The sequence below is a fragment of the Gossypium arboreum genome, chromosome 1, assembly GCF_025698485.1.
Source record: "Gossypium arboreum isolate Shixiya-1 chromosome 1, ASM2569848v2, whole genome shotgun sequence".
NCBI lineage: Eukaryota > Viridiplantae > Streptophyta > Magnoliopsida > Malvales > Malvaceae > Gossypium > Gossypium arboreum.
Window position 1 is genome coordinate 2615383 of NC_069070.1, and position 26599 is coordinate 2641981.

The 26599-nt window shown below is 30.6% G+C and overlaps 4 protein-coding genes across 6 annotated transcripts; 1 reads left to right on the forward strand and 3 right to left on the reverse strand.

Moving 5' to 3' along the window:
• Window positions 1-2388: 2388 nt before the first annotated feature.
• Window positions 2389-5702, reverse strand: LOC108482257 (labd-13Z-ene-9,15,16-triol synthase, chloroplastic-like). Its single transcript, XM_017785375.2, has 2 exons — window positions 4620-5702; window positions 2389-3247 (listed from the first exon to the last, which is right to left on the reverse strand). Exons 1-2 carry the CDS (start codon window positions 5589-5591, stop codon window positions 2621-2623), a joined length of 1599 nt encoding a protein of 532 aa, XP_017640864.1. The 5' UTR covers window positions 5592-5702; the 3' UTR covers window positions 2389-2620.
• A 1250-nt stretch (window positions 5703-6952) lies between these two features.
• LOC108481336 (cytochrome P450 71AU50-like) lies at window positions 6953-8900 on the reverse strand. The gene is made up of 2 exons (XM_017784482.2): window positions 7835-8900; window positions 6953-7754 (listed from the first exon to the last, which is right to left on the reverse strand). The coding sequence occupies exons 1-2, from the start codon at window positions 8792-8794 to the stop codon at window positions 7125-7127; spliced, it is 1590 nt and encodes a 529-aa protein (XP_017639971.2). The 5' UTR covers window positions 8795-8900; the 3' UTR covers window positions 6953-7124.
• Window positions 8901-15057: 6157 nt separating this feature from the next.
• Window positions 15058-18671, reverse strand: LOC108480909 (uncharacterized). Of its 3 annotated transcripts, none has more exons than XM_017784044.2 (3): window positions 18402-18671; window positions 15814-17485; window positions 15058-15699 (listed from the first exon to the last, which is right to left on the reverse strand). In XM_017784044.2, the coding sequence occupies exons 2-3, from the start codon at window positions 17480-17482 to the stop codon at window positions 15344-15346; spliced, it is 2025 nt and encodes a 674-aa protein (XP_017639533.1). In that variant the 5' UTR covers window positions 17483-17485; window positions 18402-18671; the 3' UTR covers window positions 15058-15343. The 3 variants fall into 3 exon arrangements, with proteins under 3 accessions (XP_017639533.1, XP_052882133.1, XP_017639532.1); XM_053026173.1 differs by having other exon boundaries at window positions 15814-17501; XM_017784043.2 differs by having other exon boundaries at window positions 15814-17504.
• Window positions 18672-23125: 4454 nt separating this feature from the next.
• Window positions 23126-25705, forward strand: LOC108480519 (uncharacterized). The gene is made up of 4 exons (XM_017783546.2): window positions 23126-23700; window positions 24355-24591; window positions 24697-24914; window positions 25183-25705. Exons 1-4 carry the CDS (start codon window positions 23410-23412, stop codon window positions 25355-25357), a joined length of 921 nt encoding a protein of 306 aa, XP_017639035.1. The 5' UTR covers window positions 23126-23409; the 3' UTR covers window positions 25358-25705.
• Window positions 25706-26599: the final 894 nt, after the last annotated feature.

The following is a 26599-nucleotide window of genomic DNA, read 5'->3' on the forward strand; positions in this document are numbered from 1 at the left end:
AGAAATGGGATTTTTTTTTTCTTTGAAATGGGAATATGGCCACTCAAACAAGTAGGGGAAGAGATATTGGATATCATGAATTAAATAATTGAGTCTTGACAGTTTTTTTTAAACAATTTGAAAGAAATTATAAACAACACAATAAGGAAGTACTAATCGTAGATAGAAGCTAAGAGGCGAGCAACTTATCTGGTTGAACAAACAAGGACGCATCAGGATTCGGAGTTAAAAGACCTTCTGGAGATGCCACAAATCTAAGCGGAGCAAGTAACGTGCCCTCTAAATATCTTTGCAACTCATATCCTTCTGTGATTAAACTAACATGTTGCTGCCATTGCACGAAATTCTCTTCATCCAATTTCACGGTGTCATGACGCGCAAATGACTGAACGAAACGTGAGCTGGAAAACGGACTAGTATGACCAGCAGAAGTAATCTGTTGAATTAGCCATGGATCGGTAGCGGAAGCAAATACCAGGAAAATAGGCGACTGATACCACGTTAGTAACTAGATTATTATGTAAAACAGAGAACAATATTGAAAGATTAGAAAATACAGAAAATATTGCTTAGTATTCTTATCTGCTTGAATCAATACAATACTATAGTTTATATACTTGTATATGAGTAACTGCTCTTAACCAATTTCATACCAGACTACGTAACAGAATAATAACAGACTAACAATCTCTATACTCTAACAATGAATATTCATGTATAGTTTATTGTTCATGTTCAGGATTCGTAACTACTCATATTAAAATTTATCACCAAAATTTAAACCCGTATTTTTATAAGGTTCTATTAATTTTACCATTGCAACTAATATTTATCAATTTGTCAATTTTTTTAAAAGAGATTAATTTCATAAATTAAATAGCTTAATTATGTAATTTTTAATATTTAATTTATTTGAAGTTAATAGAGGAATAAGTTATGTGTGGTGTGTGGACAAAATACAAATGAGGTAAACTTTGAGAAAGGTCTTTTTAACACAATTGATTCAATTTTTTAAAATTAATATCAATTTAATTAATCACATAATTTTTCTATAAATGTGCTGTTTTTAGTTTCATAATTTATGTAAAAGAAAAGTTTATGTGGAGTTAATAGAGGGGTGGGGTGAGTCACGTCTGGTGTGTGGACAAAATACAAATGTGGAGACAGCCACACATACGTTATCCTTTAAAGATATTGTTTACATTTATGGTAAATGTCTTTCGACACATTGATAATAATTCAGAAATATTGTCAATTTTGTTTGATGATTTTTTATAATTTTTTATAAATATTTTTAAAAAATTATTTTTCAAATAAATAAAATAATCAGTAACTTTTATTTAGAGTTTTTAAGTCAGGTGTTGAAAAATTAAATATTAAATTTAAATTATAAAATTTACTTTGAATATTTTTAAAAATTAAATATGGAATATAATTATATAACTTTATAACTAGCTCGTTATTTACTTATTATTTTTCACTCTTTTTCATTAAAAAATTATACTTTTTTATTCAACCAAAATGCATTAAGAAAAAGAAGAAAATTTGCAAACAGTATGGAAATAAATTTTAACAAGCATAATAAAGAAAAGACTAAATTTATTTAATTGCAAAAAAATTATTCTCATTAGAAGGAGTAAAATTGAAATTTTAAAATTCAAATCATAAAATAAAGAAAGGAAAGAAAAAAACTAATTAAAATTAAAAACTTTAAAAAAATCTAATTTCAGAAAAATAAAAATAAAAATGTAGTGTGATCTTTTACTAAAAAGAAGCTTAATTTTGAAAAACACAAAATGTAAAAGGCAAAGAGGCCTAATTGGCAAATTTACCACTCAAGATTTCAAAATCTGAAGCAAACGGGAAATAAAAGGGATTGATATTGATATTGTTCCTAATTCGGCCTCTGACTAGACTAAAACCAATTTGGTTTAACATTAAAAATTGTGCTTGGAAAACAAAACATTTTGGGCTTTGAATTTAAATGATCTTTCACCCAATCCCCGACATGATTTTTTATTTAAAACTGATTTTTTTATTTTCTAAAAACATAATTTTATTTTATTTAAAATAAAACTTTTATTTTATTATTATTTTTAAAAAAAGCACAAGTAGATATCCAAATATCTACTCCATTTCATGCCAAAATTAAATTAAAATTATTTAAAATTGATTTCAAATCAAGTTCAAGGGAGATTGTAAGTCCCGACAAATATTAATTTTCAATTGATTTATTTTTCATTATAAATTAATAAAAATAAAATTTAATTTGATTTTGTGTAATTTTATTTAATTTTTATTTGATTTAGATAATTATAATTATAATTTCTATTTAAAAATCTCTAGATCATCTTTATTCAAATTGATTTTTTATTTTTTCGAATTAAATTCAATGTAATATATGTGTTTTATTAACAAAATATATTGAATACCTACAACATAAAAAGACAATACTTCAAATCGAGAGTAGCAATAATATGAACCACGTAAATGATGGAAAGAGATACAACAATTATAGTTTAAAACGCATTAAATCTAAAACAAGGAGACATATTAACAAATTCTAAACTTAATTATTGAAATGCTGCTAATAGATTTAATCATCGTCTTTTTTACGTTTTTAACAATTAATTTCGAGATTAGTTAATCTTGGTGTAGGAATAAGAAGTACGGATTTCTTTTTCTTCATAACAATTCCAAATTTGCCGGACATGTCGAGCACTGTTCCGTGTGGCAATCTCCACTCAAAAGAATGCAACAATGAAGCCAATATGAAAAACAATAGCTTCTCCGCTAAGGGTATTCCTGGGCACTTTCTCCTTCCGGACCCGAATGGCATGAACCGAAAATCATTTCCATAATAATTTGAATTGTCAGGATCATTTAAGAATCTTTCCGGTCGAAATTCTAAAGGATTCTCCCAAATACGAGGATTCCTATGAATGCTCATAATATTTATGAACAACCTGCTGCCCTTTGGTATGGTATAGCCATTGAGATGGACCGATCGGGCCGGACATCGAGGAATAAGGAGCGGTAGTGCTGGATGTAGTCGGAAGGTTTCCTTTATCACAGCGTTTAGGTAACTTAAATTAGACAAGTGAAACTCTTCAACGGTGTTGTTTACCCCAACAACATCACTTAATTCCTTCTTCACTTTCTCCATTATTTCTGGATGTTGCATTAGCTCTGCCATTGTCCACTCTACCATAGTTGTAGTAGTATCTGTACCACCCACCAATATATCCTAAAAGTTCAAAATTAATAGCATTAATTACCCAAACTAGAAAGCAAAGATAAAAGGGTATATTATATATATAATAATTAGTTTTTATTTTCATAAGATGCATAGGTCGGTTGGCTATATTAATTTTTAATATTTTAAAACATTAATTTTATTTAAAATCATTAATGAATTAAAAATAATAATATAATTACAAAATATTTTTAAAAATATTTAATTAACTTATACTAATATTATTTAATGTTAAAACAATACAAAAATTTATTATAGTTTGAATATTAATATCAATTTATTAAAATTTACATAATTATATTAATATTTTTTATAATTTATTTATTTTATATATACTAATTCATATGTTAAGTACATAACACTAAAATTTTATTTTTTTCATTTAACTCTGTAAATATTATTTTAAATGGAAACATATGCATATATTTATAGTGCTAAATATTAGTTTTAATTGGTATAAGTAATTATAATTATTTTATAAATTTTATAAATTTTAAAAAATAATAAGAAACATAGATAATAAAAAATACTAAATTTTAATTAATTAACTTTCTTCATCTTAATTTCTCAAATAGATATGAGTCAAAATATTTGTTGAGTTGGAATTTGTGTTGAATTGAATAAATTTAATTAGATGCAATTAATATTTATAAAAATAATATTTAATTTAATTATAAAATATATTTATTTTCTTTTGAGTTTTTACATATAAATTAAGGATAAATAAAAAATTCATACATTGTAGATTATATTATCAATATATTGATATTATTTTTATATATATAATGTTGGTCTCGCACATTTAATTTTTATTAATTATATAAAAATTATTTTAAAATTATTAATTATTAACATATTTAAAATAAAATCATATTTATATATATATATATATATATATATTGTATTTATTTAATTAAAAACTTGATTTTTATTTTTAATTTATCCAATTATATTCAATGATATTATAGATTTATAATTTTATTAACTAATAATATATTATATTATTTTTTAAATAGAACTTTTAAAAGATACGATCAAATTAATTAATTTCACATTAATATACTATCATATTAATTTTTATTATTATCACATAATGATATTAATAAATTATTATTTTAATGTCAATTTAATAATATATTTACCAATAAAGGGTATCTAAATCGTTAAAACTCATGCTTATAGATATTAAAATTGTTAAATTAGTTTGTTTTAACATGAAAATTGTTAATATTCAATTTTATACAAAGGTAAAATTATGCTATTAGTTATTTTTAGTGTAATATTAAAAAAATTTAAAATTCAAAAAATTAAACAAATTAAAAACTAATAAATTAAAAAAATGAAAACCAAATTCACAACTTACCACGAGCAGACCCTTGACTTCATCCATCGTAAGAGGTGATGCATTATCTTCGTTGTTATTGCGCTCCAAATGCAATAGCAGCTCTAAGAAGCCTAATTTTTGTTCACTACTCTTCTTATCTTTTTCCTTATCAATGGCCACTTCAATTATAGATTCAATAAGTCGATTGAACTGTTGGTTGATTTTCCTCATTCGCCTCTCAATACCTTGTATGTCAAACCGTGCAATCGCCGGAAAAAAATCGGAGACGTTCGGTTTTCCCAGTAACACCATTGATTCAGACGAATTCTCTTTCAAGTTACCTTCAATGGTGGCCCCTTTCTCACCTGGGAGTTCACCTCCCAAAATCATGCTGATGGCCGCATTCAATGCCACTAAAAATGTCCATTTCCCAATATCAATTGGCTTGCCAACATTTTCATACACATCTTTAAGGCCATTCATTACTTGTTCTCTTCGTAGACCATAACAAGCATTCAGCCTAGCATTGGTAAGCAACTCGGTTGCAAGAACTTTACGCTTGTTTTTCCATCGAGTATTGCTGTAAGAATCGAATGCAATATCATTGCAACCAAAGCTAGCAACTTGTGCAGCAATGGGTGGATCTCGTTCAGAGAATGTTACATCATGGTGACGAACCACTTCTTTTGCTAGTTCCGGTGAGCTAATTACGACACATAGCTTGCTGCCAAGCCAAAGTTTGAAGATGGGACCATAGGTTGCAGCCAGTTCGGCGAAGGACAGGTGAAGATTATCGGTGCCAAGAAATGGAAGATATCCCACTATCGGCAACCCTCGAGGGCCTGGCGGCAACTGAGCGACGATCTTCTTGGACTTCTTAACGAACCATAGGTGCCAAAATGAAATTGCAAGTATGACCATGACAAAGGATAAGACAGCTCGAAAGAGTCCATCTTTCGGCTTGCTCAAATCTAATAGCCATGGATACAAGGTGTAAGCTGTCTGCAACATCCTAGGGGGGTCTAGAGAAAAAAGATGATGATTCACAATAAAAAAATAATGAAAGTGATAAGAAAGTAGACATGATTTTATATAGGAGATTTAATTAGAGGACAAAATCAATTATGAATGACTTGGCTGAAACTTGGCCTCATATAGACTTCAGGCTCTGAAATTTGGTTTAATCGTAACCTATAAAACTATTTTGAAAAAAAAAATCAATTAATCCTTCTTTTTTTTCCAAAATATTCAACCATGGATCCAATCAGATTTTTATTCTAGTTTAACCAATTCAGCTTGGTTCAAATAATCATGATTTTTTTAGACTCAATTGAGATATTAAACCTACAAAATTTACTAAATCAATTATTTAACTAACGTTGATGGTAAGTTTCTAAAATTACTAATACCATTATTAACAGTCACTAAATCAACTAATGAATGCTGACTTGGCACTACCATATCAATAAGATAAAAAATAAAATAAAAATTAAAATTTAAGTTCAAAATGAACCTAGACAGATAATTTTAAATCTAAACAATTTAAATTAATTTTGTCTTTATAGTATTTTTAGTTGAAATTAATTAATTTTTTGTCATGAATACTCTCCGAAAATTTATACAGTTGGTCATAAAATATATTCTATTCCTATAAACGAGAATTAAGCTTCCGACCTTATAATTAAGGGATGAAGTAAATAAGCACTACACTACACGGCTGAATTTTTTATGTTGTATGGAAAGATAAGATTATAGTATATGGAAAGATAAGCTTGGACCACTCGCTGGATGTGGTCAAAATTTTCCAACTTTGATTTCCATTGCTGGACGCATGTGTTGATTGCCTTTCTTTGTTAGGGAGTGTTAACAATGACATTTCAATAATTTTTGGATACGAGATAACGAATCAACAGAAAACGATTGAACACCACAACCGGCCAAGACAGGAGGCTGATTGCGACAACAAAATGAAGGAAAAGAGAGCAAATATGTGCGGCAATGGCAAAAAATCAGCAATAAAGTCCAGCCACAACAGAGAAGTGAAGAGATGAATAAAATTAAAAGAAAACGAGAGGAGAAGACGATCAATGGGGTGCGGCGGCCACAAGTGGAGGAGGAAGGGAAGAAAGAGGCGGCACAAAGATGGAAAAATTAGGGTTTTAGGAGCGGCAAGGCAAGGATAAAGAAGAAAAGTTGAAGAATGAGAGGAAGAGAGGAGGGTGGGACGGCAAAGAGAAAAGAATAAATGATCAAAAGAGGTTGAACAGAAAATTAAATAATATTTATATCTAGAGTTACAGCATGGGACAATATAGCTAGGATTTTGGACAAAAAAAATTAAGGGAAGGGAATTAAATTCAAGGACAAATTCATTAACTCTTAATCATCAAACTAATAGCTCTTTCTTTATTCAATCAAATAAAAGATATCAATAAAATGGGGCATTAGAGTAGTTGATATCTCAGTCCTAGATGACATGCCAGGATTAATAGACGATAGTAATTTGCAAAAGGAGATACATATAATAATAATAGTTTATAGCCATTACTTTTTGTAAAGCACATGATCAGACAATCTTGGTATGGGAATAAGACGTAAAGGGTTCTTTTTCTTTATAACAATTCCAAATTTGCTGGAAAGGTCAAGCTGTTCGCCTTGGGGCAATTTCCATTCAAAAGAATGCAGCAATGAGGCCAATATGAAAGATAACATCTTCTCCGCTAGGGTTATGCCTGGACAAAGTCTCCTTCCTGACCCAAATGGCATATATCGAAAATCATTTCCAAGAAAATTGAACTTTCCAGGCTCATCCAAGAACCTTTCGGGTCGAAATTCTGAAGGGTTGTCCCAAATATTGGGGTCCATGTGAATGGACCACATGTTTAAATACACCTTGCTACCCTTTGGAATGGTATAGCCACCCACGGTGAGTGATTGAGCAGAACAACGAGGAATAAGAAGGGGCAGAGGTGGATGCAATCTGAAGGTCTCCTTTATCACTGCATTTAGGTAACTTAAATTAGGCAAGTGAAACTCTTCAATGATGTCATTTACCCCAACAACATCAGTTAGTTCTTTCTTCACTTTCTCCATTATTTCTGGATGTTGCATTACCTCTGCCATTACCCACTCTGTCGTAGTTGAAGTAGTATCTGTTGCACCTACCACAATGTCCTATTACAAACCACCAATTACTCAAAACGAATTAAAGAAGGAAAAATAATGTATGATAGCTAAAAATCATAAAATCTTACCATGAGAAGGCCCTTTACTTGATTCATCGTAAGTGATGAAGGGCTATCTTGGTTCTTGTGTAAATCCAAGAGCAATTGTAAGAAGTCGAATTTTTGTTCACTCGTTTCTTTCTCAGTCACCGTGTTCATTCTGAGTTCAATCACAGACTCTAAAAGTTCATTGAACGATTGACGGATTTTCTTCATTCCCCTCTTGATACCTTGGATGTCTAACCATGCAATCGCGGGGAAAATATCGGAAATGTTTGGTTTTCCCACTAACACCATCATCTGCGAAGAAATCTCTTTGAAGCGACCCTCAACCGCAGTCCCTTTCTCTCCTCGGAGTGCGCCTCCCCACACCATCTTTCCGATCAAATTGATTAACGCACAGTATGCCAATTCGCCGATATCAATTGGCTTGCCAACGTTTTCATACACATCCTCCACCATTTTCATCACTTGCTCTCGTCGTAGATCATAACAGGCATTAAGGTTAGCGTTGCTTAGCATATCGGTCGCGAGAACTTTGCGCTTGTTTTTCCAGCTGGGACTGCTGTAAGAGTCGAACGCAATATCATTGGAGCCAAAGGTAATAATCTGTGCAGCAATGGGAGGTTCTCGCTCTGAAAATGCTATATCATGGTCACGAACCACTTCTTTTACAAGCGATGGAGAGCTAATTACTACGGTTAGCTTGTTCCCAAGCCAAAGCTTGTAAATGGGACCATAAACTCCACCCAACTCCGTAAAGACCAGATGGAGATTATCGAATCCAAGAAATGGAAGATACCCCAGGATTGGCAACCCACGGGGACCAGGTGGTAAAGGAGCCATCGGTTTCCTTGCCTTCCAAAATGAGTACAAGAGTGAAATTCCCAATATGGCAACCAGAAATGAGAAAGATGCTGGGAACAGTCCATCTTTCTGGTTGCCAACATTCAATAGCCATGAAAACGAGCTGCAAGCTGTTTGCAACATCTTGTTGCTTTGGGAGGAAAACCAAGAAATTTTAATGTGAACCCACTGAGTTTATCACGAAGTGCTGTGTTTATTATTGCTGAAAAGGGACCATGATTTACAGTGCAACTGGTTTGGATAAAAGAATATTTCGTACTTCAACTTTGAGAAAAATTTTAATATGATAACTAAAATTTTAAAATATTTTTAATTTTGATTAATTTTAGTTATTGTATTTCAATATTATTGTTTTGGTTCTCACTTTTATCATTACAAAATAAATTATATTTGATAAATATGATATGACATATTTACTCATATATTTAGTAGAGGTATAATTCTCATAATTGTTATGATGATTAAGAGATGTTTACTCGTAAAATTTACTTGAGTTCAGGCTTCCAAAGATTAAGTAGTAGGCTTTTATTTAAATAGTTTCCTTTGAATGGAGTGCGGACATGTATAGTATAGGTATGCCCCTACTTCTATTTGAGTAGTTTCCTTTGAATGTAGCCTGTACATGTATAGTATAGGTATGCCCCTACTTTATGTGTGAACACTATCCCTTTAATTAGGCAATAAAAAGAAATTGTTAGTCATCACACATCTAAGTTATCCTTTTTGTTCATATGATTAACTATGTGTGGTGAAATCTGAAGGCTAAAATTATTTTTTAAAAATTATTGTAAGAATTTGTAATTTTTTATTTGAAGTATTTGATGTTATTGTGAAATTATATTAAAATTTAAAATTAAATTAATTTAAATTATATTTAAATTCATTAATATTACTATATATGAAATATAAATTTTAAATATTTTTAAATAATTAATATAATTTTTTAAAAATTTAATTTGAATATATATATGATATTTCAAATATTAAAATCACATAATTTAATTTGAAGATATCCCACTATCGGCAACCCTCGAGGGCCTCGCGGCAACTGAGCGACGATCTTCTTGGACTTCTTAACGGACCATAGGTGCCAAAGTGAAATTGCAAGTATGACCATGACAAAGGATAAGACAGCGCGAAAGAGTCCATCTCTCGGCTTGCTCAAATCTAATAGCCATGGATACAAGGAGTAAGCTGTCTGCAACATTCTAGGAGGAGCTAGAGAAAAAAGATGATGATTCACAATAAAAAAAGTAGTGAAGTGATAAGAAAGTAGACATGATTTTATTTAGGAGATTTAACTAGAGGGCAACTATGGATGACTTGGCTGGAACTTGGTCTCATATAGTCTTTAGGCTCTGAAATTTGGTTTAATCATAACCTCTAAAAACTATTTTGAAAAATAAATCAATTAATCTATTTTTTTTCCAAAATATTCAACCATTGATTCAATCAGATTTTTATTTTAATTTAAACAATTTGGTTTGATTGAAAATAATCATGATTTTTTTAGACTCAATTGAGACATTAAACTTACAAAATTGACTAAATCAATCCTTTAACTAATTTTGATTATCTGTTCCTAGAATTACTAAGGTGATTGTTAACGGTCACTAAATCAACTAATGAATGCTGATTTGGCACTGCCATGTCAGTAAGATAAAAAAATAAAAATAAAAATTTAGAAATTCAAGTTCAAAATGAACCTAGACAGATAACCTTGAATTTAAATAATTTAAATTCATTTTGCGTTTATAGTATTTTTTTGGTTGAAACCAAAGTATTCACCGCTGATAGAAATAGCTAATCTTCTTGTCGTGGATGGTATCTGAAAAGTTATATAGTTAGTCATGAAATGTGTTCTATCCCCATAAACGAGAACCAAACCCCAACCTTATAGTTAAGGGATAAGGTAAATAAACACTACGTTAAACCGCTGAATTTTTTATGGTATATAGAACGATAAGGATATAGTATATGGAAAGATAAGCTTGGACCATTCGCTGGATACTTGGAGGCATGTGTTCGATTGCCTTTCGTTGTTAGGGAGTGTTAACAATGATTGTGATGGTAGAAAAGAAAATGTTTTGATCTTTTATCTATTTTGTCGTTCATTGGTGGAGTCATCTCAATCAGTTTAAAAATATAAAAACAAAACTTGTCTTTAATAATTTTAATAATTTTTAATTATTGAATGATATTTTAATAATTTTTTTCATGTTATCAACACATAATTTTGATAATTTTTTTTATCCTGAACTTCAAATCCATAATTTTGAACCTCGAACCTCAAACTCGTAACCTATAACCTTAGTTTTTAGTTTGAATGATTCCCATATTTCTTAAGAGATGGAATTACTTGGTTTTCAATTGAGTGAATTTAGATTTTTTTTTGAAAAATTGAACATTTTAAGTTTATATTTTAGGTTTGGTTAGTTTTGTTTTTGGATCATTTCAAATTCAGGATTGTTTAAATTCGAATTGTTTTGAATTTGAATCATTCGAGTTTGTCAATCGATTTTTCAAATTGGGTATTTTAGGTTCAAATCTGATATTTAAATTTAAGTAATATAATAATAAAGTACAATGTAAACACGGACTCTTAACAGCTAAGTAATCAGTGTTTCAATTCAATCTAATATCCACGATTCAAGGGATTAAATAGGGTAATCCAATTCGATCCAATCTCCAAAATTGTTTCCCAAAGCGATATAATTTTCATTGATAGGTTAGATATTTAATAAATTGTTAACAACACAAATATGAAAATAAATTTTTCCAATGATTGAATTTTTTACACATATTTGATAATCTAAAACAAAAACAATCGATAGATTTTTTTTTACAAAACAAATGTGTGGAAAATGATAACTAAATAAGAGCTACTTACCACTTAATGGACAATATTTTTCATTAATTCAATTTTATTTTATTTATTTTAATATTAGGTAGCATTTGGTGTTTTCCATGTTATGATTCTAACAAAATGTGATTCCTTATAATGCGGTTTTTAGGAAAGTTATTTTGCAATGTTTGGTATAAATCAAAATGTCCTCGAATGTTTTTATTATCACGTTTGATTTGCTAACTACTTTTCTAAAAATGTAATGATAATTTACAAATTTTTTCATATAATATATTTAATATTTTACAATAAATTAACTTTAATAATAATTTTTGGGATTAAATATCTAATAATAAATTAATTGATCATTTTAAATTATTATTTTAATTTATAATTTTAATTGAAATTAAAAGTATTTCAAATTTATTTTATATCAATACATATAAAATCCTAAATATATAAAACTCTTTTTGAAATAAATATTATAATGAAAAGATGAAAATACCAAATCAGTTTCCATTCAAAATTTATCCAGTCGTTGCCTTTTAGGTGAAAATATACATCAAACACTGAACCAATGGTTAATTTTGTTCAATAGCATTTAGGTTAAAGTCGTTGTACGTTCCAGCAATAACAAAAGATTTCGGAATACAACCCCATGTGATAGCATGATAATGGCCTGATAGTTAAAGTGTTCATCGCCCTAGGTGTGGCTTGGATTCGAGTTGCGCTAGTCGTATTTATTGTTTAGGTTTTGCCTTGTTATTGTAATTCACCAAAAAAAAATTCAGAATAATATTTCTTAATTGGATAAATTCTAATAATAGTCACCCAATTATGTTCGTGTTCATGTTTTGGTTACCCAACTTTAAACATTTTCAATTTAGGTACTAATGTTTGAATTTTTTTACTATTTTGGTCACTCGTTGTTAAATTGATAACAGAAGCCTCTTTTCTAACTGATATAATAACACATTTAGTCCTCAATACTTTCATATTCTATCAATTTGATCCTAATTCTAAATAATTCAATAAATTTAACCTTTCACATTTATAAATTCTATCAATTTGATCCTCAAACTTCCTAACCAAAGCTTTCAGATTTTAAAATAGAGACATTCTGCATCTATTAATTGTTTTTCCTATGGTTGAAATTACCTAATTCGTACATAACCCCTTTTGTTTATATTTTTAAGAAGTTAGTGTTAAAAATTAACTAAACACCATTAAAAATTATAGAAAATATAAATTTTAAAATTATAATATATGATAAAATTATATAAATAATTTAATATTTATAAAAAAATTTCACTCGACTAACATATTTTTAGTTTTTAATTAATTTGGTAAATGATTTGACACTAAATCAATTTTTAGTGATATGTATTGCTTATTATGGATTTAAAATTAAAAATAAATAGAACACATAATAATATCTTAATCAATTTATAAAATTAAAAAATCATAATGAATGTAATAAAAGGAAATTCAATTAATTCTTTCACATTTTTCCTTATTAAAATTTAAATGTTCATATTTTTTAACTCTGAATTGAGTTTCCAATTTCAAGAACCAACATTGAGGACTATTTCTATGTACTTTGAAAGAAATATCATATTATTAACAAGAGTAAATCTAAAGTGTTTTATTAAGGTTTTCCCACTTTCTTTAGCCAAAATTTTGTCAATCAAAAGGTTATAAAATATTACATTTAGAAGAAAATTAATGAAAAAAAAGAGAAGAAAATAAAGTTTCAAGATAAACTCATTGGTATCAGGAATTGGCTCGAAAAACAATTTGTTAGTTAAGAGAATTTTTTTTTGGGGGGGGGTTACAACTTTATAGACGTGGAATGCCTCTATTTTAAAAGCTAAAAGTTTTGGTTAGGAAGTTTGAGAATTAAATTGATAGAATTTAAAAATGTGAAGGGTTAAATTTATTGAATTATTTGGAATTAGGACCAAATTGATAGAATATGCAAAGTATTGAGGACTAAATGTGTTATTGTACTAGTTAGAAAAGGCTTTTCGCTATCAATTTAATGGTGGGTGACATAAATAGGAACAAATTCAAACATCCTAAATTGAAGTTTTTTAAAATTAAATAATCAAAATAGGAATGCGAACATAGTTGAGTGACTATTTGTATAATTTACCTTTCCTAATTTGAATTTCAAAAATTACTTTAGTCGCTAATATTATATTCTCAATAGTGATAATATTCTAAAATATATGTTGGAGTAATTTCAATATCATTTATTTATTAGGTAATTTTATATGGGTAATTATTTTTATATGATGGAAAATATCTTTTTAGTTATTATTTTATTATACTATAAAAATAAATTGTATCAATTATAATCTGCTTTGTAAATTTTTTACTCCACTAACAAGATATAAGATAATTATTTGTCTTATATTCCTACGATAAGGTGAAAATTTTACACTTTAATCCCATTTTAATGATTCTAAGTTATTTTACTTAGCCTAAATGAAATAATAATTACAATTGATTAACTATTTTTCAAATAATATTTTAACCATATATTTATTATTGTTATTATTATATGAGAAAAATTAATATTTTATTTAATATATTATATTTTGTTTTTTCATTCTCTCTAAAATGTTACATTTATAATAATTTATCATTAATTTTTTATAATTTAGTTAAATTTACCTTAAAGTCATAGCAAATAGCATACAAGGAAATTAAATGAAAATAGATTAGTTAAATGTACTTTTAAATAAGAATAATTATCATACTTACAGTCAATAGAATAAAAAATAATTTATAAGCAGATTTGAATTGATGTCATTTGTTTTTAAAATATAATAAAATAATAATTAAAAAAGACACTTGGCATTAGAGGTGTGCATGGGCCGGGTTCGGGTCGGGCTCAACTAAAATTTTAGACTAAGGTTTGGCCCGAAAAATGGGCCTAAAATTTTACCCAAGCCCAACCCGAATAAAAATGTTAAAACCCAAAGTAGCAACATAATAGTAAAATAGTAGCAAAATAAAAAAATAATAATAAGCCCGACCCGAATAAAAATGTTAAAACCCAAAGTAGCAACATAATAGTAAAATAGTAGCAAAATAAAAAAAACAATAAGAAAATAATATTAAAAAACAAAAAAAGATAAATTTTTTTGTACTTTAGTGAATTCGAGCCGAGCCCGGGCCAAAATGTCGTACTCAAAGCCCAACTCGTTTTTTAAAACAGGCCCTATTTTTTTTGTTCAAGCCTATTTTTTAAGTCTATATTTTTGTTCAAATCCTCTCACATTTCGGGTGAACTTTTAGGCCGGGCTGGATAACCCGACCCATGAATAGGTCTACTTGGCGTCATCTTAAACTAGCTATAATTACCCATTAAATAATCATATATTTCGTCCATCAAAGAATAAAATTTTACATTCCATCCAAATTAATCAAAGAAGATAAAATTAGAGTGAGGAGGACGAGGAGGAGGGTATTAGACCTGGAAAATAAAATTAACTATACATATAAAAAAAAAAACTACTTTCAAAGAATCAGATTTGGAGAACATGAATTTTTTCCCTTCTCTTGGAAAAAACAATAACAAGAACAACCTCAGCTTTAAGAATAAATATTCTCCCCACTTGAACCATATCATATCAATGTACATTTCTAGCTCCTCATAAGAAGAATTTGACTATATTAGATATACATATTCTTCTCATATTTGCTGATCAGACAGCGTATGGATTAAATTATTTGACAATATACAGTATATATTCCAGCATCATGTATACAATCAGTAATAGAACATGTAGTATCCTTTTTCATTTTTGTTGACAATGTTATGGACTACCTCTGCATTCAAGGGGCAAATTATCTAACCATGAATCATCCAATAGAGGAACCGAAGGTTCCGATTCGGTTGGCCATTCTGAACTAACATCTATTTCATCAAAGATGATGGGTTTACATTTTCCATCCCTACCCTGACATATTGTTTGTAACCAAAGATTGCAATGCACAAAAACCAAATCATTTAGTTTCTCCATCTCCACTTTGTTTCGTTTCTTCGTATGTACGGTCTCAAACGTGCTCCAATTCCATCTGCACCAATGAAAGCTACATGGTTGGCTTAGTATCCTTATTGCTACTCTTTGTAGCGTCGGAATCTCATAACCATAGCTCGCCCACCAGTCACCTACAATTACCAGATATTCATTAGTCGAATGCATCCCCTAGTTCAGCTATAGAGAATATAAAACCTATGGTTCTTTCACCAGTGTTAACATAGACAAATGCAACTTTCTTGTACCTGGAGCATTGAGGGTTCTCCCCATGATGGCAAAATCGGTCCCTAGAGCGCCTTGTGCATTTATGTACACGGGATGTTCCTTTGTGATTTCTATTTTATCTTTATCCATCGTAGCCATCTTAAGCATTGCTTCTTGAAACCCATTCCTCATCCTTAAATCAATCTTGAAGTTCGGGTTATAGAATATTGAAGGATTCAAGAATGCTGCAGCAGCATGTAACGGTGAGTGAAGTTGCATGTTCCATCTCCGATCGATTATATCCCATATTGGCATGTATTTTTCTTCAATACCTTTATAATATGCCTTTATAGCACCTTTTGCTCTCTCTATTCCTTCGTAAATATAACCCATAGCCGGCATGTCACCATCAACAATCCGTAATATCTTAACCAGTGACTCAGACACACTAACAGCTTCACGTGCAGACTTCCAAAATCTTTCTAAATACAGTAACGACTTAATAGCCTGAGCGTCAGAACGTCTACTATAAATGGATGATAACCACTCTGAATGAGAGAACATGTGTTTTAAATTGTCCTCCTGGAACACAATGGACCTCAAGGTAAGATAATTGTCCACGAATCTTGTAATTCTGGGCCTCATTAGTTCCCTTCCACCAGTGAACTTCCGCATCATATTTAAAATCCATGCATGACTGTATATATACCGTGCAATGGTCTTTGCCTCCTCCAACACAATGCCCACCCACTCTTGTTTACTAATGTCTTCCAACATCTTATCGATGCAATAAGAAGCACAAGGAGACCAAAACAACGAACTGTACTTCGCCATGAGATGTCTTCCTGCACAAACATAACTGGCCGTGCTATCTGTTATCACCTGAATTACATTTTCCAAACCAACCTCCAAGACAACTGATTCAAGCAATTCAAATAAGTAGCTAGCATCATCCTCATGACCTGAGACATCAACAGACTTCAAAAAGAGTGTCCCTTTTGGATATGTGACAGAAAATATAACAAACGATTTCGTCCTACCATCGGACCAGCTATTACACAAGACAGTGCAACCAGTTTCTTTCCATTCCTCTCTATATTTCTTATAACCATCATGTATATCACCCTTTACTTTCTCTAAAAGGCTAGATCTCAACTTTTCATAACTTGGGGCTTTATAACCAACACCACACTCTGCTATAGCATCCACCATTTCCTGATAATACATGGATTTAGCAGCACTGAAAGGAATAGAATTATGGAAGAAGAAAACAGCAATTTTTTTGTCAGCATCATCCAGCTTTTGCTTTTGAGCATCGTCAGTTGCTGGCTGCTCACTAGGCGATGGATGCGGAAACAACAAAGATGGACAGGTGCTGCCATGTTGGCCACTAGATCCATGGTTAGGATGGAGACCACCACTAGCAGAGGAACTATTCTGTTGGCCATTTGCAACTGTCTTATCCATCTTTGGTTTCTTGGGAGTTTTTTGTTTCTTCGGAGTATTTAATATACTTTGTATATGGTCTCTAACATCATCAGGGACTTCAGCACAGGGGACTATATCTTTGTTTTTTATTTGAGCTAAATGAAACTTCATCCTATAAACCCCTCCACTGAATTCCCGGTGACAATAATTACACCTCACTTTCTGTCTCGTTGCATCTACAAGTACACAATGCTCCCAGCAGGCATCTCTTCCACGAACCATTATCTTTAAAACAAAGCAACTACTGTGAAAAGCACATAAAAGACTAAATGAATAATAGAATTAAGTATAAAGGATAAAAGCACAGCAAGAGAAGAATCTTGAACTGAATCTCATTTGCAAATCTGAAAAACCGACATCAACAAAGATTAAATGAAATCCCTCATGTTCTAAAAGCACTTATCATCATCTAGAGACCTGTTTTACCATACAACAATGTATATCAATATACAGTTTGCAGGAATTAGTACAATATATGTACTCCATTAACAAAAATAGACCCAAAGCTTGGCAAATATTTAAATTATTTTCACGGAAACCTCTAATATACTACAAGCTTATTCACATTCCAACATAGCATCAGTAATTGAACAGCATGGTAAGGCACCAGCATCCATTTACTCCCCGAATTCTCCAACCCCGTGAATATAAACAATTAAACACATATATTTATATTCTTAGTAGCATTACCCAATTAACTTGCATAAAATCTTTATTTACAAACTAATCAGTGTCAACAATGTAACTTACACAACAATGCACTAACATATTTCTTATGAAACCAGACACAAGTTTACATTTTCCATTGAACTATGAAAATGGGTATCTAAAACCCTATCTGTTTCATAGTTTTGCTTCTTCTTTTTATGATAATCCCCATTACACAGCAAGAGCTCTTAGCATTTTTGTTTAAAATTTACACAATTTACAGCCCTTTCCCCTTAAAATGTAAGTAACAGTTTGCTGCCAATTAAATCATCACTCATTTTCATTCTATTAAATAATCTTTCTGAAAAACCAAAACTAAGGAACTGAATAAACTTAAACACTTGAGAGATGAAATTAAGTTGAAATTTAATTATCAGAAAATAAGTTGAAAATAAAACCACAAAAAATGAAATAATGTAAGGGATAAGGTTACCTGAAATTTCCCAGAGATCTGAGGGAAATTGGAGTGGAGATAGCAAAGAAAATTAGAGGTGGTCGGAATCTGGAAACGTTTGGACCGGCAATTTGGACGGATAAGGAGAGGAGGGAACCGAGGAAATGAAAAACCACGGCGATAAATTAGTGGTCCTCGCTAGCGAGGAGAGTGGGCGTGGAAAACTGGAAAATCGTTCGTCGACGTTTTCTCACGTGATCCCTGCGTGACTCCACTTTGTGATGACGTGTCCCTAATCCTTTGATTTTTAGTGTTAAATCACTTCTTTGGCTAACTTAGTCTTTATATTTGATAATTATTTTTAAGATATTTTAAAATTTTTTGTTTAATTTAATCTTTAAACTTGATAATCAAGGGCGGTGCTATCCGGAATAAAATTATATGTTTTTATGATAGTAAAAATGAAATTTCATTATTTTAATAATTTATATCTTTATAATATTTAGAGAATTAAATCAATTTTTCTCATTTTTAGAGAGTTAATGTGTAATTTTACTATATACTAATTTAAATTATATTATTAGTATTAGAAACAGGAATTTCAATTTCTACACGGAAAAGGATTACTGATATTAGAAACACTATAAAAAGGAGGCTTTGTGACAATTTATTACGTATAATCAATCTTTTATTTTTTATTTCTTAGCTTTCAGTTAACCTAATGGCACTCTCCCATTCAAACCATGACTCCAAGATTTACGTTTCTGCAACTCCTTACAATGTTTACAAAGACGATCAATCCCTGGAATCTCCTTTCATCACCTTCAAGCTCAACATTAAGATGAGTTACGTATTGGATAAACCAGACAAATCTGTTCCGAGTTATATTTCGAAGCACGATTCGTGGCACGAATTCGAGCATCCGGTCGATGAACTGACGAGGGGTTTTATATGTTCTTTGTTCGTCGATGCTAAAATCCCGTTCCCGTTAACGAATTTACATTGGAAAAAACACGATTTCGACAAAGAATCGATCCCCTTAATGTCGACGGATTGTGTTGTGTCTTTGATATTGGATGTTAGTAGTGACATGATCAATGCGGCTCGTGAATCGGGACGTAAGAAATTGTTCTTGCTTGTAATGATCAAGAAACAAGTGGTAGTGCCGCGTCATGAGTATTTGGCAATGCTGAAAGCGAAAGAAGGACAAGAGGTTCTTCATAACGTTGAGGATATGATTCGATTGCAAGCTCAAGGTTGGAACTTTCGGCGATCCGATTGGGAAGACATGGCTAATGTTGTTAGACAAGCTGGACTTGGTGATTCGATAAAAAACGCTTTGGATTTAGCAGCCGAACATGCTACGAACGATTGACGAAACAAGATTAAAATCTTGGAGAAGGTGACATCTAATGATTTCAATTCGAAAAATAAATGTTGACTGTGTGTGGAAGAGATGGAAACTTGTTCTCAAATCACTTCAATGCTTTGCTCTCGTGTGTTCCATGGAGATTACATTGTTCAATGGCTCAAGACAAGTCATGTGTGCAATTTGTCGGTTCATGTTGCCAACAATATAATTTTTGTTTCGATTTTGGTTTTTTTAATTACATTATTTATTATTGTTTTGGTATAAGTTGATTAATTAGAAATTATAAAAACTTGTTTCCAATAATATTTGGTATATTATAGAATGAAAAAGCTGAATATGATTTTCTTTTACTAGTTGTTGGAAGAATCTTACTTCATATTTGTTGTCTTGCAATGCAAGGAATAGATAAATGTTCGTAATTTAATTAATTATTAAACCAACACAAAATCAATATTACTATATATAAGTAGATTTTAACTAATAAATAGAAGGATAATGCGCTTTTATATACTTAAACTCATGTCCTCTTATATTGACAACTATGCCCATGCCAATCGAGCTCTCATTCTTAACTTCTAATTTTAGAATAATTTAATAATAGTTTTATCATTATTTATGATTAAATATAATTTAATAAAATGTGATTCTAGATAAAGACAAAATTAACCATAATCATGTGTATGTATTCCTTTTATCATATGTTAGAATTAGCAATTTGTGTATGTATTTATACTATATATATTTCTAATAATATTAAATACTTTATTGAATTTGATGTGAGAACTGAAGTTACATTAACTCAATTTAATAAATTATTAATTAACCCAAATAATAAAAATTAAAATTAAAATTAAAATAAAATATTATCTATTTTAATAAATTCACAAAAATCTCTACTAATATTTAATACTTGAGTAGAATTCAACTTGATACATTACTAATTAACTCAAATAACAAAAGATAAAGTTAAAATAAAATATTGCATATTTTAGTAAATTTACAAAATGTTACATTAATTACTATCTCACCTAATCCATTAACCTCTCACTACTCTAATTTGTATAGTAGTTTTCATTAAACACGTATATTACTTACTCTAAACTATTTTTATTATTTGAATCGAATCGTGAATCGATCGCAGACTAATCTAAAGAAATATATTAGATTTTTAAAATTCAATCCAGAATTTATAAAGCAATTCTATATTTCCCCCTAACTTTTGTTTTTCTAATTTTATTTTTTTATTTAATTCTTTTAACAAAATAAAATCAAAACCTTCTTAGAGTAGATTTTTTTTATTTCTCAATTTTTAATTTTGGTTTTGTTGAACTGTTTCTCTTTTAAGCAAGAGAGCATTGATTGTAACTATTCATGTTATGGACAACTTGGAAAGAGTTTTATTGAAGTTTCTAAATTGTGTCTGGCTGAAGTGTTCTATGTATGTACGGCTAAAATGATGTGTTCAAATTGGGAATTTTCAAGTCTAATTTCAGACAGTCGAATACTGACAGATTGGAAGTATTAGTTTTTGTTAATTTAGCAATTTGGTAATTAGACCAAGGTAACTCCCGAACATGAGAAAATGACTGATTGCTATAGATATTTTTTAATGTTCATGGAAACAAGAAACTTAACGTGCCTCAACTGGTAAAAGTTTATGGAGGTTTTATATTAGGAGTTAGGTTACATTTTATTTATTTTACTCAAAAAATTAGGTAAATTAATCTTTATATATTAGATTAAAGAGTAAATTATCATTTATGTTAAAAATTTATTCATTTGTACTATTAAAAACTAGTACGACTAAAAGAATAATCAGACTGTAACATATGACCCGTCATGTGTGCATCATGTTGACATACAAGAACTAGTTTTTTAATAGCAAAAATAGATGGAACTTTTAACAGAAGGACCAATTTGATCTTTGATCTAATATATAGGGACCAATTTGCCCATTTTTTTAGTAGAGAAGACAAAATGCAATGAATTCTAGTCTAGTGGCCTCCATAATACTTTTACCTAAATGAAGTTGATAATGTTTGCATGATATATATTTGTTGATATAAGGAATCAACAAGGAGAAGGTGGTGGTGATTGGAGTACAAGTTCACCTGTGATAGGCAGAGAGTCGGAATATAATGCTAAAGGAGAAGGAAAAGAAATGAAAAATGAAAGAGAAGGTTGGGACTTAGGTTTTTTTTTAGAGAGGAAGAAGGATTGGTCCCCTATTCCTCATGCTCCAAGAGATATATGGGGGAGAGTCTCAGTGCGCCTGTTTGATAATGCCATGCCACTGACAGTACAAATGATAGGCTTGCCTGGGTGGTCAATTAGGTGGTAGATCCATTGCATGTTAGTTATCGCCATGCATAATACCGTGTGGCATTGCTTTAATATTCTTCTTGTTAAGACAATACAAGACTGTTATGCACTAGTGGTCCCTCAGTAGTCCTCATGGAGAGTCCGTACCAAGTGACTAAAAGGTGGCCTTTGAATTCATAGATAATTAATTGTGGAAGAGTAGACAGAAGGCCACTTATGAAAGGTGTGGGACAAAAGGTCACTCATAAGCACCGTCTTGCCAAACTGCTATTCGTTTTATCATGTGTCATTACATGGTAGGTATAACAATATTATTTTCACAAACATAAACATATATTTAAATATGTAATTTCTATGCATATATGCGTATAATCCATGTATTAATATATATTAAATCTTTATATAATTAATTAACCCAACACCATATCAATAATTTCTTAGAAAACATCTTTTGATTAGTATTAATATAATATAAGACATCCTGAATAACTTGTTGGTTTGTTCTTAAAGTGTTATGTTGCTTAATCATATCAACTTGATTGTTTGGTACATATTTTAAGCTTCAAAGGCAAACCTATTAAAGTATATTCTTCCCAAAATATTCCAGCTATGATAATCCACTTTTAAATGAACCAAAAAGTAATTATTCCTCTCGCTTGCAGCTGTATACATGGTAGTGCCCGCTGTAAGGCAGCTTTTTCAATCACACGCGTCCCATTTTAATTGCGTTGTTCTCTAATTCTGGCTCACCACTATGTCATCGTCACAACCCGTCTCATTTTAATCGGATCGGATCTTTCGATTAAATCGATTGAAATATCGATTCAAAACAAAATGTTTAATCGATTAATTTGTGAAAAGGTTCAATTTATTTTTTATATATTTTTAATATTTAAATATTTATTTAATTTAATTAAATAAATCGATTAAGCTGAAAATTGATAGTCGGATATGTTGGATTTGGACCCACATTTGATTACCGTTGGCAATATTGGTCTGTGACCTTTGGAACCCGAACCTTTTAGGAACGACGTCGTTGCTTCCAATGGCAGTTTCGTAAATTACGACACCTTAAGAACACAAACAAAGGTTCCCAAATCTGTTCAGTGACAATTGACATTGACAAATTGAGAAATTAGAATGAAAATAAACGTTAGGGTTTTGGTTTTCTTTTAAATTAATCAAAAAACCAAAAAAATCAAACGTTGCTTTGTTTGGTTTAAGTTTGCTTGCTTTCGGTACATTTGATACGCTTCTTTGCTTTTCAATTCATCTACCCATTTATTGCTTCACCTTCTCTAATTTTCTCAGGAACCAAACAGGGGAAATTTGGGTTCTTGTTCTGAAAATTCAATGACTTTCAATGATGATAACAATGATGATGAGGGAGGAGAAGTGGTGCCGGAGCTGAAATTACGAGTTGAGGGTAATGATGATGTTAATGAGAAAAGGGTAAGTTTGAGACAGAGATTATTAGAAGAATGTGAAGCGGAAGAGAATAATTCTTTGTTAAAAGAGCCAGGTTTTTCTTCTCAATCGAGAAGGTCTATTTGGTACTGGATCAAGTTGGGAATTTTACTTACCTTTCTAGGGTTACTGGTTGCTGTTTTTCTCAAATGGGTTGGCCCTTTTTTCATGGATAAGGTCAATACTTTTTTTATCCCCAGTTTCATGCCTTTGTTGCATTGTTCTGTTTATGATCTATGTGGATTGTTAATGGTTAGGTTTATTCTGGGTTTTCTTTCTTTTCTTCAAATTTGTCAATAGGATGAAAGATAGTTTTTCTTTTACTTGATTTTTTGGATTTTAATGATTGTATGATATTAAACTGGTGATTGAAGATGTATTTCTTTCTTTGACTTTGAGGGATGAATTCAGATAAATTCTATGTCTATTGGTATCTCTTCTAACAATTTTTTCCTTCCCTCCAGAATATGCTTTCATGTTCATTTCCTTCTTTAGCTTCAAAATGTCACACCCTAGTGATTCTTTATATGACAATAGTTTATGGTTTGAGAGAATTGAGAGAATAGTTGAAATGTTCTTATTCCAAAAGTGGCACTTGTTGATAAACTAATCTATAATGTAATAAGCTCTAACTTTTATGTAATCACTAATGGCCACTTTGGTTTAATTCATTTTTTGATGCAGTGTCTAGCCAAATTTGTTGATCTTTATGCTAGCTTTGGTTAAAGTCATGATTTCATTCGAGAGACTAGTGTAGTTTGTTCATTTATCTCTTGTTAAGATATCCTTGCCCTTTCTAACTGAACTTGACTAATGACATGATGAATGCAGGAGCTAATGCCTTTAATTAAATGGGAGATGGCAACCTTTAGTACTCCAATGCTGGCAGTTCTAATCTTTGCTTCTGTGGCATTATTCCCCACGATATTTCTCCCCTCTTCACCATCTATGTGGGTTGCCGGGATGGCATTCGGTTATGGTTTTGGATTTCTACTAATCATCTCCGCAGCTGCTGTGGGTGTATCATTGCCATTCTTTATCGGCTCTCTTTTCCTTCACAGGATTCAAGTGTGTGCCTTATCCTAAGATTTTATTGTCGATCCTTTATTCATTGATCCTTCCTGACTGTCACTGTGCGCGTAGTAAGCTGTTTGCTATTACTGTGTTTTGTAGGGCTGGTTAGAAAAATATCCTAAGAAAGCTGCCTTTCTGAGAGCAGCTGGTGGAGGAAATTGGCTTCATCAGTTTAAAGCTGTAGCATTAATCAGACTCTCTCCATTCCCATATATTTTATATAATTACTGTGCAGTTGCAACACATGTTGAGTATGGACCTTATATCTTGGGATCTTTGGTAGGAATGGTGCCAGAAATTTTTATTTCGATATACACGTAACTTCTCTCTCCGCCCTCGTGTTTATGACACTTGGCTGTTTATTTTCCATATAATCTTCGATCATCACAATATATTTGCATGTACATAAGTCGGTGTCTTTTAAACGAATGATATAAGACCATAACTGATTCAATCAGATATACCCAAAATATGATACATGCAAAATGCATGAGCTGTGTTAGGTGGTTCTGCTATCCATTCTTTCCTGTATACGTCTTATCATTACCATACCCCGTAAACTCATTAACATATTGATTCTTGCAGTGGCACCCTCATACAAACATTGGCAGACGCTTCACAAGAACGTCATGGCTTATCAGCTGTACAGATTTTGTTAAACGTTTGTGGTTTCCTCATAACTCTGGTGGCAATAATTGTTTTCACAGTTTACGCGAAACGTCAGCTAAGAAAATTGCAGAGAGAAGAAGAATTGGTATAGCAGTAAGGTATGGTATTGGTTTACAGATAAAATTGTCCATGAGGAACATGTTTATAGGGATGGATGAAGTTTTATATTTGCTGAACAACTTCATCCGTATGTGACACAAGGGGGGAACCAAAGACAAATCTAACATCATGGAGAAAGATCATTTTCTTTCTTACATCACACGCTTAATTGAGAGACCAAGGCAAATACTGTTTGACATTTATGTATATAATTCTATGTCATTTTGTTGTTGACTTTATGAATGTTTATATTATGCAAAATGTTTCTGTTAATGGTTTTCAACTATTCATTGCTTTTTTTGTTTTAATTATTGTATTTGATTCGTATGAACGTGCATAAGCTTTTGTTTGTTTTCTATTTGTTAACCTTGGGTGTGAGCCTTTGCCAGATAAAGAAATGTTTACATATAAAAAATTGAGATGCTTCTAAGCAAAACAGACAGCTAATGACTTAATGATTAACACTGAATAATTCTGATAAAGATTTGATTGTTGTCTTGGAAGAGAAAGGTCTAATTATATTTTTAAGGATAAAATATGTTGTTAGTCCTTTGAGATTTAGTCCCTGTACCATACTTTTCTATTAAAGAATTTTAGTCTACTCATTGTCATTGGTAGTTTCTGTCCTTATATATTATGTCAAATTGGTTGTTATTATAAAAATTTTATACACATTGGTAGGGGTACGTTGTGAGCTGTATCATTGTTTGTTGGAGAGCAAGTCATTTCTTGAAAAGATGATCATTCTTATTGTGCAGCTCGTCATTGGATTTTTAACCTTAATAAAATACGAATTCGAGTGAAAAGTAATTTATTTATGAGAATAGATCGTTTTAAAAAAATTAGTATTTTAATAAAAATAAATAAAATAATAATATTTTAATTATAGAAGCGGTGCTGCGATTAAGGGGGCGGCACCACTTTTTCACCTGTCCCATTTTTTATTTTTATTTTATGAAAAAAATTATTTTAACTATTTATTTAACATTTTACTTTTTTAGTCGTTAAATTTAAATTTTTGGTCAAATCATCTTAAAATGAATAAAAAAATTAACGTTTGTTAAATTTGTTGACATGACATATACATATGTAGGAATTTTATTTTTTGAATTCTTAAATTTTAATAAATTAAATATTGACATGTCATCTATTTGTATATGAAATACTGAACAATTCATAACATTTAATATACATATCATGAACTAATCATAAAACACTCATATGGTCCCTCGAT

What these genes read in the sequence shown, in the direction of transcription:
- LOC108482257 (XM_017785375.2), bottom strand. Translation starts at nt 5,591, where the DNA reads ATGTTGCAGACAGCTTACACCTTGTATCCATGGCTATTAGATTTGAGC. An exon ending in AAGTCAAGGGTCTGCTCGTG is followed by an intron (nt 3,248 to 4,619) that starts GTAAGTTGTGAA and finishes TTGAACTTTTAG; the next exon opens with GATATATTGGTGGGTGGTAC.
- LOC108480519 (XM_017783546.2), top strand. Translation starts at nt 23,410, where the DNA reads ATGACTTTCAATGATGATAACAATGATGATGAGGGAGGAGAAGTGGTG. An exon ending in GCCCTTTTTTCATGGATAAG is followed by an intron (nt 23,701 to 24,354) that starts GTCAATACTTTT and finishes TGATGAATGCAG; the next exon opens with GAGCTAATGCCTTTAATTAA. An exon ending in ATTTTTATTTCGATATACAC is followed by an intron (nt 24,915 to 25,182) that starts GTAACTTCTCTC and finishes TGATTCTTGCAG; the next exon opens with TGGCACCCTCATACAAACAT.
- LOC108481336 (XM_017784482.2), bottom strand. Translation starts at nt 8,794, where the DNA reads ATGTTGCAAACAGCTTGCAGCTCGTTTTCATGGCTATTGAATGTTGGC. An exon ending in AAGTAAAGGGCCTTCTCATG is followed by an intron (nt 7,755 to 7,834) that starts GTAAGATTTTAT and finishes GGTTTGTAATAG; the next exon opens with GACATTGTGGTAGGTGCAAC.
- LOC108480909 (XM_017784044.2), bottom strand. Translation starts at nt 17,482, where the DNA reads ATGGTTCGTGGAAGAGATGCCTGCTGGGAGCATTGTGTACTTGTAGAT. An exon ending in GAGAACCCTCAATGCTCCAG is followed by an intron (nt 15,700 to 15,813) that starts GTACAAGAAAGT and finishes TGGTAATTGTAG; the next exon opens with GTGACTGGTGGGCGAGCTAT.